Source organism: Hevea brasiliensis, chromosome 1 (genome assembly GCF_030052815.1).
Source record: "Hevea brasiliensis isolate MT/VB/25A 57/8 chromosome 1, ASM3005281v1, whole genome shotgun sequence".
NCBI classification, from domain to species: Eukaryota; Viridiplantae; Streptophyta; class Magnoliopsida; order Malpighiales; family Euphorbiaceae; genus Hevea; species Hevea brasiliensis.
The window spans coordinates 107,233,460-107,250,952 of NC_079493.1; the positions used below are offsets into that span (position 1 = coordinate 107,233,460).

Consider the following 17,493-nt stretch of genomic DNA (forward strand, 5'->3'; position numbering starts at 1 on the left):
GAGTCATGATTTTATATAGACTTTATCAAGTTGAGAGATGAAAACCACCGTTCAAATTGGCAAATTGGAGGCATGAATTCAAGGTCATGTCACTTGAGGATTTAGGTCCCATTTATGTACTTGGCCTTTCACAAAATGTTGCTTGCTTCATGAACCACCAGAAAATATTAATAAATTAAATAACAACATTATTGTCATCATTTTGAATGAGCTAGCAAACAAATGGGAGAATAACTTAGTTAGGAATGCATTAAAAAGATAGAAATTAAACAAAAATATAATTATTGACAACAAAGGTCAAAGAAGAAATAGATAAACTCTTAAAAGTTTTTGAAAAATATATATATATAAAAAAAATATTTTGTGATTTCACACTTTAACACATAAAAAATTATAATTTAATTTTTATTAATTTGATATATTATATTTTTTTATTAATAAATATAATTTAAATAATTAATTACTATTAAATGATACTGATATAATAAATTTATAATGCTGATATAAATGATAATACATAGCAGATATAATTTTTACATGATAAATATTTAGTACTAACATGTCATTATGTTAATTATCATATTAATATTATTTAATAATAATTAATAATTTAAATTATATTTATTAATTAAAGAAAACATAAAATATGGGATTAATAAAAATTAAATTAATAAAAAGAAAATTATAATCCCTCATGTGTTAGAATGTAAAATTATGGAGGGTGGGTTTTTTTTTTTTTTTACTTTTTAAAATTTTTTTTTAAGTGTAGTAGGACAAAAGTGAGTAGAGCAAAAGGACAAAATAGTGGTAAGCTAGTAGCCACTTTGGAACAGATCCAAAAACCATCAGCACTGGCCATTCCCATATGGAAAAGGCAGCCACTTTTCAAATATTCAACTCTCTTTTATCTTTTATTTTTTTATAGATTTTTTTTTTCACGTGGGTTAGGTAGAGACATTAGAAGCTTCCATGGGAAATTTTATTTTATTCCACTAAAGGAAAAATTATTGAACAAGGCTTGGGTTTATTTATTAATTTATTTACTTCCATCTCTATCAATAGTGTAATTATTATTGACCTACCTTAATTGTTCACAGTTCAACTTCTACCAACATCACATGCGTATGACCTTTGGAGGGCCCCCCTAAGCTTTTCTTCTAGATCCTTGCCTTCCCAAATTCACCCTCAATTATTCAAATTATTATGATAATAAGTAACTAGTGACTTTTCAACATAAATTTTTTGTTATATATATATTAACTACTTAATATCCCCACCAACACATGCAAATAGGATTAATTTATATTCAAACTGAGAATATTATTTTAAAAAATTCTTTTAATAAGGGAGATTTCAAAATTTAAACTTAATTTTATAGGTAAAATTCGATTGAGAATTAACTCTATAGTACCGATCAATTACTTATTGGTATTTTCTATGTTATATTTAATAGTGCATTATGTGTACATATTCAAAATAGAAATTATAAAAAAATAAAATAAATAAATTTGAAGAAATTAAAAAAAAATCATGTGATTTTATCATTTTTCATTTCAGAGTATAATATTTACTTTTTGATAAAATGATATCTTATAGTAACGCTTTGTTAGCAAATCATAACATTTTTATGACACTGTTAATTTTTTTTGATGTGATATTAAAATAATTTTAAATTATTTTAATAATAAATAATAATTCACACACTGTCAAGATATTTCGTGTAATAAAGAGACTTTATTCACTTTGGCATCATAATTTCAAAAGTGAATGTATGTTGATGTAGAGTTTTGCATAAAGATCCTGATTTTCGAAATAACCATCAACATATTTCTGAATATAGAGTTTGCACTTTTATTTTTGGAATAACTATTAATAAATGCTGATGTGGCATAAATTTCTGAGTGAATTACTGAATTAATATTACTAAAAATTTGGGTAGGACTAATAGTTTTATTTTTAGAACGGGTAGATTGAAATAGTGCTTTTCATTGGCTAGTTACTTGTGTTCTCCCTTCTATGAGATGGTTAAAACCTTTCTTCATTTTGGTTACGGTTTTCATCAACATTGTCTTGAGGAGTTTGAGTTGAAGTTGTCCCCCTAGCGCTTCTGGACATCGTGTCATATTTTTCTGGCTTAGAGACTTGGCCATTAGAAAATACTGAAACCAATAAATTGAGATTTTTAAAGAGAACATATATAAATTTTTTTAAGGTATTCCGAAAAGTGAAAGATTTCATATTCTAGTTATTTCCAAAAGTTAAATAATTCACTTGGTTTGCTAATGGTGCAAAATCTCATAGTATTACTTTGCCAAAAAATGAACCACAAATTCTGAAATGAAAATAAGTGAAATCACATAATACTGTTTTGTAATTTCTTATTTTTTTTTAATTTTATATTAATAGATTTCCCTTTGCACGCATCAGCAGCTTTTTATTCCGCGTCAGCACTTTTTAACAGAAAAGAAGATGGAAAGTAATTGTTGCGCATCAGGGTACCACTTTGTTATAAGGTGAATTACATACTCTGAAATAAAAATGAGTGAAACTACAAAATATTTTAAAAAAATTATTATATTATGTAACTCTCACATCTTTTATATGTGCAATAAAAGAAAATAAAGAGTCATTTTTCCACTAAAAATTTAATCATTGTTTTGGAAAAAAAAATAAAGAAAGTCAATAGTCCAAATTAATTAAAATTTTAATATTTAATGCACAGTCATAATAACATAATAGCCTATTCATAGATTATATCTAAGCTCAGTATACCAAGATATCAACAATTTTGAGTGTTGTTGTTCTTTTGAATTGTTTAATATGTTGATCAATTTCCATGAGCTTGAGCCATAAATTAATGTATACAAAATATGAGAGAAAATTTTATTTATGAAATTTTGTCTTCACAACCATTAAACTAATATTATTATCATAAGATATTCTGAATTTATTTAATATTATTGTTAAAACTATATTACTAGTTTAGAATAATATGTTTGAACTATACACAAGACTTGAACAAGCTTACTCTCCTTAAACTAGCTTTTAGGATAGAGTTAATATCGATCTATTTTACTTATATAGTATTAGAGTCTACACCACATTAATGTTGGGAAAAATATGTCAACTTTTATTTATTATACTAAATTTATTTTTTTAGTATTCAAACATGAATTAATTATCTACATTTAGATTAGAAAATTTGTATAGAAAATTGAAAATGCCATTTTTTATTTCTTTGATTAGATTTATTCCAGATGAATTAACCATAACAATAACAATAACAATAAAAAATCCTCAACTTTTCAATTTTTTTAATTTATCTTTTTTTTTTAATTTAAAACAATTTTTTTTAATTTAATGGATTAAAATTGAAATTTACACATAAAAACCTACAAACTGCATTAATAAGTTAAAAAAAATTGCTATTAACTTTTAAATGACGATAATAACAAATACTATTCTTAAAAATTCTTTTATGCGAAGAAATAACATTTTTTAATTATCAATTAATAAAAATTTAAGGTTAGAAAGACTTCATGAAGAATATGGAAAAAATATGAAAATAAAATACTATAATTATTAAAATTATTACTAATAATACTAACAAATATATACTTTATAAAAAGAGAGTCACATTTAGTGACTTTTAAGAGTGGGCAACATAGAAGCTGAATCGACTTCCTCTTAACTAGGAAGACAAATAGAGCTCTATGCAAGGATTGTAAGGTCATTCTAAGAAAGGCTTTAACAAGTCAACATCGGTTAGTGGCCTTGGATGTCAAGTTTAGAAACAATTCAAGTAAGGTCAAAAGAAATAGTGTAGCTCGAACAAAGTGGTGGGAGTTCAAGGAGTAAAGCAAGTGAAGTTCAAAAATGAGTTTCTCGAGTTCGAAGCATGGAACCTGGATATGGAAGCCAATGATATGTGGATACAGATGTCATCAAAGATTAGAGAAGTAGCTAGAAAAGTACTTGAAGAGTTTAAAGGACATGGACCACCCTCAAAAGAGAGATGGTGGTGGAATGAGGAAGTACAAAAGGCAGTGAAGAGAAAAATTTGAATGGTATAAGAATTACCTAAATGTGATAATAATGAGGTATATGAACAGTACAAGATAGCAAAGAAAGAGAAAAAAAAGGCAGTTAGTCAAGCAAGAGCGTAGGCCTTTGAAAAGTTATGTGAGAAACTTAGAATTAAAGAAGGGGAGAAATATATTTATAGATTAACAAGGAGGAGAGAAAGGAAATGTCAAGATCTCAATCAAGTTATGTGCATTAAGGATAAAGAAGAAAAAGTATTGGTGAAAGATGAGGACATTAAAGAAAGATAGCAAAATTATTTTAATAATCTCTTTAATAATAGAAAAAATGGTAATAGCTTGAATATAGACTATAGAACAATAGAAAAGAATGTGAATTATACTAGAAGAATTATATATTTAGAAGTAAATGAAGCAGTTAAGAGAATGAAAGTGGGTAAAGCTTGTAGACCCGATGGAATACTAATTGAAGTGTGAAAGTGTTTGGGAGATACGAGAGTAACATGGTTAAGAAAATTATTTAATAAGATTCTAAACTAAAAAAAAAGCATGATGAATAGAGGATGAGTATTTTAGTACCTATTTTTCAAAATAAGGGAGACATACAGAGTTGCTCAAACTATAGGAGAATTAAACTCATGAGCCATACTATGAAGTTATTGCAGAGAGTTGTAGAACATCGACTACGTCATGGTACTTCTATCTCTCTCAATCAATTTGGCTTCATACCCGGTCGTTCAACTATAGAAGCGATCTTTCTCATTAGAAGCTTAATGGAGAAATATAGAGATATGAAGAAAGATCTACAAATGGTTTTTATTGATTTGGAGAAGGCTTTTGATAGTGTTCCAAGAGATGTCTTATGGAGTGTGTTAGAACAAAAGAGGGTATCTATTAGGTACATACAAGTGTTGAAAGATATGTATGAAGGAGCAACTACTATTGTGCTTACAATTGGAGGGGACACAAGAGATTTTTCGATCTCAATTGAATTATACCAAGGATCAGCTATAAGCCCTTACCTTTTTACATTAGTTTTAGATGAATTGATGAAACATATACAAGAGAGTATTCCTTGGTGCATGATGTTTACGGATGATTTCTTATAAATGAGACGCGAGAAGTAGTCAACAGAAAGCTAGAGCTTTGGATAGTACTCTAGAGTCAAAGGGCTTTAAGTTAAGTAGAGCGAAGACAGAATACATGCATTGCAAGTTCAGTGAAGGTCAAACTGGTAATAGAGAAAGAGTTAGTTTGGATGAAGTGGTACTGTCCCAAAATAATCACTTTAAATATCTCGGCTCACTCCTTCAAGTAGATGGGGATGTGAGGAGGATGTTAGTCATAGGATTAAAGCCGAATGGTTGAAGTGGAGACGTGCCACGAAAGTTTTTATGTGATCGCAAGATTCCTAATAAGTTGAAAGGAAAATTTTACCGTACATCCATACGACCGGTTATATTATATGGTAGTGAGTGTTGGGCACTGAAGGAGTCATATGCGTCTAAGATAAAAGTTGCGGAGATGAGAATGTTAAAGTGGATGAGTGGCCATACTAGACTAGATAAAGTCCGTAATAAGAGTATTAGAGAAAAAGTAAGAGTGGTGCCAATTGAAGATAAGTTGAGAGAATGGAAATTGAGGTGGTTTGATCATGTGAAGCGTAGAGATACGGAAGCTTCAGTTAGATAAGTAGAGCACATTAGGTTAGAGAATAGAAAGAAAAAAAAAGGGTAGACCTAAATTGACTTGGATGAGAGTAGTATAACATAACTTAGAAGCATTACACATTTTTTAGAATTTAATCCAAAATCGTTTAGAGTGGAGAAAGCGAATCTATATAGTCGACTCTAAATTTTTAGGATAAAGGCTTAGTTGAGTTGAGTTGAGTTAAATTAATGTGTAAAGAGATCTTAAATTAATTATTATAAATTTGATTTCTTAAATCATTAATTAGTAAAAAGATTTGAAATAAAAAGAAAAGAAAATTAAAGGTAATAAGAGGATGGCAGGATTGTAAATAGAGGAGTTAAGGAGGCAAAATGTAAAGCGAGCAAATGTCAGCATCCTACACGTTACCAACTCCTCCTGTTTTGGGCGGTAGTTGGCAGCCGTCTGACGTATGCTCATGTGCGCGGTTGCGGCGGTGGTCCCCACCTCCTGTCACCTTTACTTCTACCTCTGGTCCCCATCCTTTTTTCTTTAAGATACGAGATATCTAACCCACTCTTCCTTATCCACACCCATCCCTCCACATTTTATTTATTTCAGAATTGTGAAGAAAAAGAAGAAGAAAAAGGTCAATTAATCAGAAATTAAGAAGAGGGAGAACAATTAAGCTTCTCTAAATATTCTTAAAGACAGAGTAATGGAAGTCAATGAAGGAGCGCGAGCTCTTATTTCATGGAAAATTCCAACTCTAATATTCAACATCGTCATTGTCATGTCATTTTCTACTAAAACGTGAAAATTAGCAAAGAAAGTGTTGATAATAAAACAATTAAGTTCAGGCCAATGTTATATTTCTTCTCTTAACCAAATTAATTTCGCACATTATTTTCCAATAATATATTTGTTCAGTCCATCTCTCTCTTTGATTTTTTGCAATGCTACGCTGGAGACTTGGCGTCTCGTGAAAGGGTAAGAATTATATTCTGAACTATTTGTCCTTGGCATTTCAACAAACACTTGGTTGTCATTGCTAAACCTAGTCCTGATGTCGAACCTTTCGCTATGATTTTGAATCAATTAGTGAATTCGATTAATCAAATGCTATTTTTAGTTAAAATAATAATAATAAAAATAAAAAAAGAAAATAGTGTAAAAAAAATTTAAGGAAATGCATGGTGTGCAGGCTACACATAGGCGCAAGATAGCAAAAGATAGCTGGTAGGGAAAGTTAAGAAAGTTTGGTGAGATAAATGTTTTTTTTAATTATTTTTTCAAAGAATGGGGTATTGGTAAGAAATGATATTAATGATAGGAGGGCATGGGATAGGGTTAGTGTGTGGTTGAGATGTATGGATGTTCATGCGGTTAGGTGGTGGTGGCTTGGCTGACTTCCGATTGATCACAAAGTCGTTCTATTGTTTGGGATCAGTCAACTACCTGTCCTTTTCAAAATTAATACATGACCTTTTATATCCTATAAAAAAACAAATAAATATATTATTGGACCATCCTTTCGCCACCTTACTATTAACATTAATTTCTCCCACCTGCCTATGGGCAGAAAAATTTTTATTTAAATTTAATTTATTATATACCCAATTATATATGTAATTATTTTAATTTAGCTATGGAATATAATTAATAATAATTAATATATGGTAATTGATATATATTAAATATTTAATAAATTATATTTAATTATTATTTTTAATATGTAAAATAATTGATAAAAAATATATATATTATTTATTTTATTATTAAAATAAATATATAATTATTAATTTATTATATAATATATATAAGAATTAAAAATAGAATTATTTTATATATACATATTTTTTATCATCTAATAATGAATATTATAACTACTTTAATTATTATTTACATTATTTTTATATTTATTTATTAATAATAAATAATTTAGTGATATAAAAAATTAATTTAAAGACAAAATCTTGTAATTAATAAATTTTAAAAAGATAACATAATCTAAAAAAAAATAGTTACCAACTAATGAGAAAAAAAAATACTTATTTCAGAATTAATATAAACTGTAGCTAATAGATAATCTATTGACAATTTGTATAAATTTATAAAATAAATTAGTTTAAATATTTTAATAACTATTAATTATTAGCTGTATTTAACAGTTAATTAAACATTTCAATAATATGTATGATAAAATTCTTATGTAAAATAGATATGAAACTAATATATTTATATCTTAAATTTATAATAAATTAAATTTAAGTAAGTTTTCATTATATGTAAGAAATTTGCATTTTGAAATTTTAAATTTCTAATATTTTTTTAAAAGAAAATTTCTTATATTTTTATTTATTAAGTTGTTGAACACTTCAATTTAGATAAATTGAAGACTTACTTAATAATAATGTCAAACAATAAAATTTATTAATGACACTTTTAAAAACATTAAAAAATATATATAATTAGAAATCAAAATTTTTAATTTACAATAAAAGAGTAGTTTATGTTAGAATTTGTGTAGGTTAATTTATAAAAATTAACTAGTACTTATAAGTTAATTTTAATTTTTAATTAAAATTTTAAATAATTATATATATAATTAGAAACATTAAAACATTTTTAAAAACATTAAAAAATATATATAATTAGAAATCAAAATTTTTAATTTACAATAAAAGAATAGTTTATGTTAGAATTTTTGTAGCTTAATTTATAAAAATTAACTAGTACTTATAAGTTAATTTTAATTTTTAATTAAAATTTTAAATAATTATATATTTAGTTAAATTATTTATATATGATTGATAAACTGTTAATGTGTTTATTGAAAATAACTTTTAAACATATTTATTATTAAAAAGTGTAAAAAAATATTAAATGACATATGCAATAAACTTTTAAAAATTAATAAAAATAGAATAATAAAATATTTAATTAAATTAATTTAAATATAATATTTATAAGTACTAAAATAAAAAACTACTGGTGTTCCCAATTTATTTTATTTTAGTTTAGACGTGAGTGAGCAATTGAGCACATTACAATTATAGTAAGGGAATTTGGCATGGAAAAGTATGGGAAGGCAGCCAATCAATCAATTTTGGTAGGTGGAGTGTTCCATAAGTTCCATTCTTTTCCACTTGCCTGCTGCATAATTCTCACGTAAAGGTCTCTGTTTCCTTGGTCCCATGGAATTTGCATATATGATTAACAAACCTAAAGGGTTATATATTCCCAATTCAATGATTAAAATTTAATATAAGTTTGATGGTGTAGGTGTACAAATTATCAGACTTTTTGAGTTGGGCTTGAGAGTTTATGCAAACCCAGCTCTAATTTCTTCTATTTTTGAATTTATTAAAACTTATAATTAGGGCATTTGGGAGTGTTGAATTAATAATGATTCTCAAGTTGAGACAAAAGAGACAGGATGATTAAAATTCCAGAATTGCAAATCATTATGGTAATGAAGTTGTATTAGACTTTTTGGAAGGATTACACTCTTACCATTTTAATGATGGAAGCAACCTGCATATGGTCTTCACTGTTTTTCATCTATCAACTTTCAACCATTTGATTTCATTGATCATATGTTTAATCCCTCTGGACTTGAAATTGAATATGATAAGATGTTCCGAATCTCTAAAAGTCTATCAGGAAATTTAAAGTTTGGTCTATGAAAGCTATTTCTTGTTTTTTTGTAAGAAGTTCACATTTTTTTCCATTGTATTTTAATGGTTTAAAGAAGCAGAGTACCAACTTTCAATTTTCGTCTTTAATGTCATGTCATCACTTGTCAACATTATTAAATTTTCAAGGACCCCCTTAATAGTATTATGAAAAATTATTGAATGTATTTAGAGTATTAAATTTTAGTATTTACATAAAGAATTCACTTTCCTATGAGATAGCTACGTGCACAAGAAGATTAGTACACAACTTTCTCTCTAGTTTTTTTTTTTTTTTTTTTTATGGAGAGATTTTTCTCTTGTCCCCCTTTCTTTCTAGTGGGGTACCAAACCACTCTTCTCTGTCCATAAGACTTTCTCCTTGCCCCTTCCAGGCAGGGAACGACTAATTTCCTCACTCGGAGAAGTGAATTTTACCCTCTCTACTTCCAAGTGGGATGTGTGGGTTAATAAATTTTTATTTTTATGGCAGTCCAGCACATATTGGGGGGGTCACATGCAGGTTCTATGCCATCATCTGTGTTTTGAAGGGTTTATATAAAGAATTATATTATTTTACACATTAATATAAATAAATAAATTAATATTATAATTCATTCACTTATGTTCACCCTTTAATTTTTGTTTATTTTCAGTGTGGAACTTAAATTTTCAACAATCGAAACTTCGCCTACCACCCGTTGTAACTGCTGAACCTTGGCTCTATCTCGGGTAGAGTTAATTTGGTTCTGTAGGAAAGAGGTTTCAATCAGACCTCATCAAATTTTCTTCTATTTCTAATGAAAGCCTCTCGTAACTCGCTATATTGGATGATTTTCTTCAGCTTTGGCTACTGCCTGGTCGCGATATTCCTGGATTTGATGCTACCTTCTTTGCTTGACGTATTGAGATGCCCTTTGAGAATTGGGTTCCCGAGTCTTAGGGATCCGGTACGTTGAGTTTGGATTTTGTTTTTTCTAGACAGGGATAGGGCCATTATTGTTGGGCTATATTTAGTTTTATGCTATGATGTGTCGGGTTTCAAAGTCCTTTTCTATTAATGTATTAATTTAATCTTTATAAATTTTTTTTTTCCATAAAATATAAGAAAAATAAATCTCATATATTTAAGTGAACAAACACATGTTTTAAATGTATTCTAAAATTTCTCTGGTGTTGCGCATCACTTTCATGTTCAGTATCTAAAATATGCCTTTGAACGAGCGATGTACAACGCAGGATAAAAGTTCGTTATAAAATTTTAAATTTTAATTAAATTTAAATTATTAATAAAAAAGGGAGAAAAGTCAATGATAGAGATAAGAAACCAACAGGCTACGATGCTATGCCTACAAAGACAAAATTTTGTCACTTTCCTCTACACAATTTAGCTTGAAATAAATATTTTTATATATTTTTTAAAATATAAAAATTTAAATATTAATTCTAATATAACACAAGAATATATAATATATTTTAATAACAATAATGGAATGATTTTGAAGTCAAATGAATTGCCGGTAAAAACTGGCGATGTAATCACTCTCTCTCTCTCTCTCTCTCTCTCTCTCTCTCTCTATATATATATATATATATATATATATATATATATAGGTCTATTCACACAAGGGAAAAAAAATCCCATTATCAGGGGTAAATTATTTTTATGATGCAACGGAAGGAAATTCTCAGGGTTAACTGCTAAAGACACAGATGAGGACTCCCACCGACCATTAGGTGATGTCTCTGCTGGACAAGCAATGGAACTGGCCAAAGTCCAAGGGTGATCATTTTTCTACTCACAACACAACAGAGCTGGCCAATTAAAACTGCAACCCACCCTCCCTTACCTAATAAATTCAGTAGAAACCAAGTTCTAGAACAAAAACTTCCAATAAGGTAATCTACCTAATTTACCTAAACTTCCAACTTACGCAGTGGGAGGAGAGTTACTTTTGTCTAGGTGTGAGGACTGGCCTTGGCCCAAGATATGATCAGATTTCAGCTTTCGAAATTGCTTCGTTGAATTGTTTGTGTCCCCAAGTTGGTAACAAACTGTCAAAAACCCAAATCAAGAATCATCAACAAAATCATTCAATTTTCAAATTAAGCAATCATTTCCATAACGCAACACCCAAAATAACCAATATCACTGATTACCAAAACCAAAACAGCAATCACAAGAGAGAGAAACACACGGGACAGTGGAGTCCTGAAATAAGGTGTTGCTTTAACAAAGAAATTAACGTTATAACATAAAAAGTGATGGAGCATTGAAGAAAATAATAGCTCAGTACAAGATAATAAATGAGAACTAAAGTAACTCTAGGTTTCCTTTGGAGGAGCCTTCTTTGCGGTCTCAGCTGCTGCTTTCTCTGCTTCGATCTCAGCAACAATTGCATCAATCTCTGCTTCTTCAAGCTGTCGCAGCCCATGCTCTTTTGTCATCACAGCAATTTCTATGTTCTTCCCCCCACTCTCAACAACCTAGTAATAAGAAAAACAAAACAGATAATAATAGTCTGAAAAATGTAGAAATTTTTTTGACGATTTTTTTTTATTATAAACTTAAAATTGCATAACTAATGCATAGGAGAAGTTTCACAAAATAAACCACCATGATACTGAACAAAAATTGTTAATTCAGAAAAGGCACATATGCACATAAACCACTTCTATAGCATTCGTTAAAGATAACCATTAGATAGGCAAACCATGCATTAAAGAAGTCCCAAGCAACTACCCCCATTTTTCAATTAGATTCTCTCCTGACGCAACTTTGCACACAATAAAGCTCCATCATGTTTTATCAACACATTAAACACACTTTTATATGTGATGCAGAAAAAGAGCAGGCAAATACAGAACATTCATACATCGATCATCAACTAAATCACCAGACTATTCATTTAATGCTCAGCTGCATGTCTGGCACTTGGTTGAATCCTTATCTACCAGGCATACTGTTCTTCAGCAGCTAGCATACCTTTTCAAATGTCTTAATAGGAGAATATTTCAAATTTTCCATTCTCAATGACAGAATCAAAATACTTGCAAACAACTAAACAAAGAAAACAACATGGGCCTATCCATCATTCAACAGAAAAATATCAGTTAAAAAGAGACTGAAAGTTATCCAAAACTATTTTAGAATCAAGTTGCCATTTAATTTTAGTTTATGACAAATTTTTCCAGTTTCCCTTTTTTCTTTTTTACTTTACTTCCTTTTTACCTGTAATTTTTCCTTTTTCCAACATTGGTCTTAAGGCAGCTCAATTAAAATAGCTCAAACACATTGAAATAAAAAAGGGAAACCTTCCCAGTTGATCTAGATTACAGGCTAGTATAAGTTAGATTAAATGCATCTGACTGGTGTGATTGGTTGCACCTCAATTGCTTGCCCTTACAAACTAGCACAAACCACGAAGAAAAGCTTTGAACTCACGTAGCCTTGCTCATGGTTTGCATCTTTAAAATTGTCTTCAACTATACAGTGAGAGCCACAAGTGATTACTCTCAAAAGTCAAAGTTCAGAAACGTCCTGCAATATGGCCGTGATTCATCTTACCCACAGATCCAGATGCTCCATGATAGAAATGCCACACTAGTTATTCATGGAAATGATCCATAAACTGAGCTAAAATATCTAGAATTCCAGGAGAGTAAATATAGAAAAAAATTTTCAATTACTTGAAATAAACCATTGCTCAGATTGGTCCAAAGAACCATGTAGAATAACTACATTTTGGTCACAGTTTTCTTTTTGGTCACTCCCAGATCAGCATTTAGCCAGCAAAGAATAGTTATCACCTCAGATAACCTGGTTTATGGTTTGAGTTCTGCCCCATAGAGAATGTTTTGTGTATAAGCCCAGTGAAGTGCTAAAGTTAGTTCCTTTACTTCTAAAATTTAAAAGAATTTATCCAATGGTTATTTTGATCATTATTCATCTTAGCCCCAGGTGCCCAACAAGAAGGCAATCACACTTCAGTTATCCAGTTAAAGTTCTACACACATACATGACCATCCCAGGAGAGCACAGAAGTTCTTCAACAAACACACACTAGTTTTAGTTACAGGAAGAACCACACAAATGAAGGTAAACCTTCACCCACCCACACGTTAGACTTTCTAAAAAGAATGAAGACATGGTTAAATGCCACTACATGCCATTTGCCAGATATTCATATAATTCAAATGGAATATAGAAGAAAAAGTAGACCCATGCACAAATTGACTTATACCGGGCACACTGAAACCAACCCAATCAAGGGTCAAGAGTTCAAATTAAAAAATTCAGTTGGATTACAGAATATATTACAAATAAAGTATTGGGTACAGGCACCAGGAACCCACCCAATTGAGCCAGACAAATTGCGCTCTTATATCAATTGGATTATAGAATATGTTACAAAAACAGCCACAGGGGCCATGAGGGAGGGGCGGAAGAGACAGAGGATAAACCGAGTCAACAGAAACATATGCCAAGAGTGTAGGAATTGTTGGAAAGGACATTACAATTTGAAACCCATGAGACCAAGTAGCCAGTCTCATGTTATCTAAATGCTAAGAGAAAGGGAAACTGCTGTCATGAACCAAAAACAAACAATATTATGTGCTTTATTTATCTCTCACACTCAGAAATCTGTTCATAAAAATGAACTAATGAGGATAACAATAAAATGAGATATAAGATGCAAACAACCTGAAGCTACCATATAGGCAAATGACATGGTAAAAGCCACTATGAAACCAGAACACAGAGTGCAGGTGTATAGCAAACAAGACTGGCTACTCCAGACTGCGAAACTTCTCCCAAATTCTTTTTCATAATTTTTAGTATTTTATGCTTTCCATTGTCTTAGCTCTTAGGACAAGATTAAAAGCAGTGGCGCAAGAAATGTCTATTATAATGAATTAAGTTGGTCATCACAAACAATAAAGACAAAATAATCACAGAATAGAACGTAGACAAAGCACGCTACAGTTTATATAAGTCCCTGCAACTCTTCATTACACCCATTCACATATGCATCTAAGTTAAAAAGCAACTCATCAATAATATATGATAGCACCTCATAACTAGTAGCAATTTCAATCATCAGCCACAGTCAAAGCAAACTTCAATGACTTAAAAAGTCAACTACTAAAATGGAACACATGGAATGCAACTTCAAGTCAAGAGGTGAAATACTAATGAAGAATATGACAGTTCAGGCAATTTGTGAGATACAGATTCAGCAATAAGTATACATTAAAATAAGCAGTAACTTACTTCAAGCAAAGCACGAATTGCTAATTTCACAGTTTCTTGCCCAGATGTTTCTTTATAATTCTTTTCTAGGAACTCCCGCATTGAATTTGAGTTTCTCCCAGTTGCATTAGCTTTCCATGCTGAAAATGCTCCTGATGGATCTGTCTGATAAAGAGATGGGATACCAGTATATGGATCAAAACCAACAATCAAGGTTGAAAGACCAAATGGTCTCACACCACCACTTTGCGTATACTTCTGTTGCAGACCAGCAATGTAACGAGTAATATATTCAACAGTTACAGGATCCTCAACAGTAAGCCTATGACTCTGACACTCAATGCGAGCCCTGTTGACCAAAACACGAGCATCTGCTTTCAACCCAGCACATACTAGTGCTATGTGATCATCCAAAGAAACAATTTTCCTCACTGTTCTGCAGGCAAAAGCAGCCAACAATATGGTAAAGGTGAACATGAACTGATAACGATGCATACCAAATATTAATAACATCTACATGGATCTGCCGATGAGAGACAGAACTAGAGGCACAATAATATCATACAAAAAATTATGGGTTCCCCTAAAGCATGGACAAAGCCTACTAACAAGAGCAAGAAAAAATGGCTATATTACATGGTTTGAGTTACAAACAAATGCCAGGGTATAAGGAACTGTAAAATGGCCAAAAGTTGAGACATCAACTTAGAAAGAGAAAATAGTTAAGGGGAAGCTATTTTCCTTACTTTTAGGTGATATTACTAATACAAAGTAATTATGAGTTCAAGGAAGAAAAAATGGGCTCATTCCTGATTTCATCTGTGAACAAATTGCACTTCAGGTATTAGTTCAAAAGAAAAATGCTATACTAAACACTAATCACAGACTAGTTGGTATAGACTATATAAATCCATTTCCTCTAACCTCTATTGCCTTCTAAAGCCCGTAAATCATTTCACACAGCTTAATATGTCATCCTAAGTCAGCCCTGAACCTCCTTATCCTCTATCACTCCAAGATGCTCAATCTTCAATAATATGCATTGCTCGTCTACAATGCATGTGTTCAACCGAACACAATCTCCCTTCTCTCCACTTTTCTTCAATAGGCGTCTCATTCAGATTTTCTAACTCTTTAGAATGATGCGGAAAGACCACAAGACCAAATGACTTTTTTTAAATCTTCAAATGGATTACACCAAGGATCAGCTATAAGCCCTTATCTTTTTACATTAGTTTTAGATGAATTGACGAAACATATACAAGAGAGTATTCCTTGGTGCATGATGTTTGTTTGCGGATGATATTGTTTTGGTAGATGAGACGCGAGAAGTAGTCAATAGAAAGCTAGAGCTTTGGAGAAGTACTCTAGAGTCAAAGGGCTTTAAGTGAAGTAGAACGAAGACAGAATACTGGTGATAGGGAAGAGTTAGTTTGGATGGAGTTGGTTTGGATGAAGTGGTACTGTTCCAAAGTAAAGCTGGAATCGTGCCACCAGAGTTTTATGTGATCTAAGATTCCCAATAAGTTGAAAAGAAAACTTTATCGAGTGTTGGGCATTAAAAGAGTGAGTTGCAGAAATGAAAATGTTAAGATGAATGAGTGACCATACTAGACTAGATAAAGTCGGTAACGAGATTATTATAAAAAAGTTAAGAGCGTTGCCAATTGAGAATAAGTTGAGAGATTGAGGTGGTTTGATCACCTAAGCCATACAATCTTTATGTACACTCTTTATGGACAAGTAGAGCAAGTTAGGTTAAGTTAGAAGATAGAAAAAAAAAAAAAAAAAAGTAGAACTAAATTGACTTGAAAGATAGAAAAAAAAAAAGTTGACCTAAATTGGAGAGGAGAGTAATACAGTGTGACTCTAGAAGTATTAACATATATGAGAATTTAACCCAACATTATTTAGTTTAGAGGGGAGAAAATGAATCTTTATAGCTGATCTTAGTTTTTTTTAATAAAAATTTAATAAATAAAAATTTAATTGAGTTAAGTTGAGTTTTCAAATGATACTGTATCCCAATGCAATTAATCTAGTTTGCAAGAGTTTAGAAGAACACATACAAAACAGTGCACTCAAAGTCGTTGGCTTGCTAACCAAGCCCCATAAACCCCATATCAAATTTCTCCATTTTCATCATACAATTTCACGTATTCACTAAATAAAGACAAACAAAAGGGGAAAAAAAATCAACCAACCCTCAAATCATCATCAGTCTACAGAAAATTCCAACCAGCAAATAACCTAATGCAAAATTCCTTCAAACTTATCCACATATAGGCGCATATACATTACCTAGAGTCTTGAAGTTTGGCGGTAGATTTCTTCTCAACACCGAGAACGACTACATCGGTGCCGCGAACACCTACGGCGGCATTTCCCTTGCGGACGGCTTCGAGAGCGTACTCCACTTGAAACAAATGTCCATCCGGAGAGAACACCGTAATTGCGCGATCGTATCGAGCCATTTCAGTTTAAGCCCCTCTGATGGTTTCTTAGCTGCTTTTCTAATATCGCGGAGCCCTTTTTTTCGGTGCGATTTGTTCTTTGTTTGCTTTTGATTCTACTAAATCATAAAAGGAGAAAGGAACTGCTCGACTTAGGGGACAAGCCACTGCACTGACGCGCAAGCGAAAAGATTCGTCGGCCCACCGACGTCGTTTGCATTTTGTAAAATTACGATCATGGCTCAAGCCTGTGATGTATTTTTGCGACATTTATTGGGCTTTGGGCCCATATTCGCTATATTTATTTATTTTTCATTAAAAAAAATTAAAAAAAAGACAGGTGAGGGTGAATATCCCAATTTAAAATTTTATTTTGATTTTTTTTCTTCTTGTTACACCTTTAGGACTTTAAGTTT

At 30.7% G+C, this 17,493-nt stretch overlaps 1 protein-coding gene across 1 annotated transcript; it reads right to left on the reverse strand.

The window, feature by feature from the left end:
- Window positions 1-11,510: 11,510 nt before the first annotated feature.
- LOC110639167 (proteasome subunit alpha type-7) lies at window positions 11,511-17,233 on the reverse strand. Its single transcript, XM_021789996.2, has 3 exons — window positions 16,926-17,233; window positions 14,646-15,060; window positions 11,511-11,857 (listed from the first exon to the last, which is right to left on the reverse strand). Exons 1-3 carry the CDS (start codon window positions 17,096-17,098, stop codon window positions 11,696-11,698), a joined length of 750 nt encoding a protein of 249 aa, XP_021645688.1. The 5' UTR covers window positions 17,099-17,233; the 3' UTR covers window positions 11,511-11,695.
- Between the last annotated feature and the right edge of the window lie 260 nt (window positions 17,234-17,493).

Coding starts and splice junctions, on each gene's coding strand:
- LOC110639167 (XM_021789996.2), bottom strand. CDS start 17,098: ATGGCTCGATACGATCGCGCAATTACGGTGTTCTCTCCGGATGGACAT. Junction 15,061..16,925: donor GCCAAACTTCAAGACTCTAG/GTAATGTATATG, acceptor TTTTGCCTGCAG/AACAGTGAGGAAAATTGTTT. Junction 11,858..14,645: donor CAATTCGTGCTTTGCTTGAA/GTAAGTTACTGC, acceptor TCTTATTACTAG/GTTGTTGAGAGTGGGGGGAA.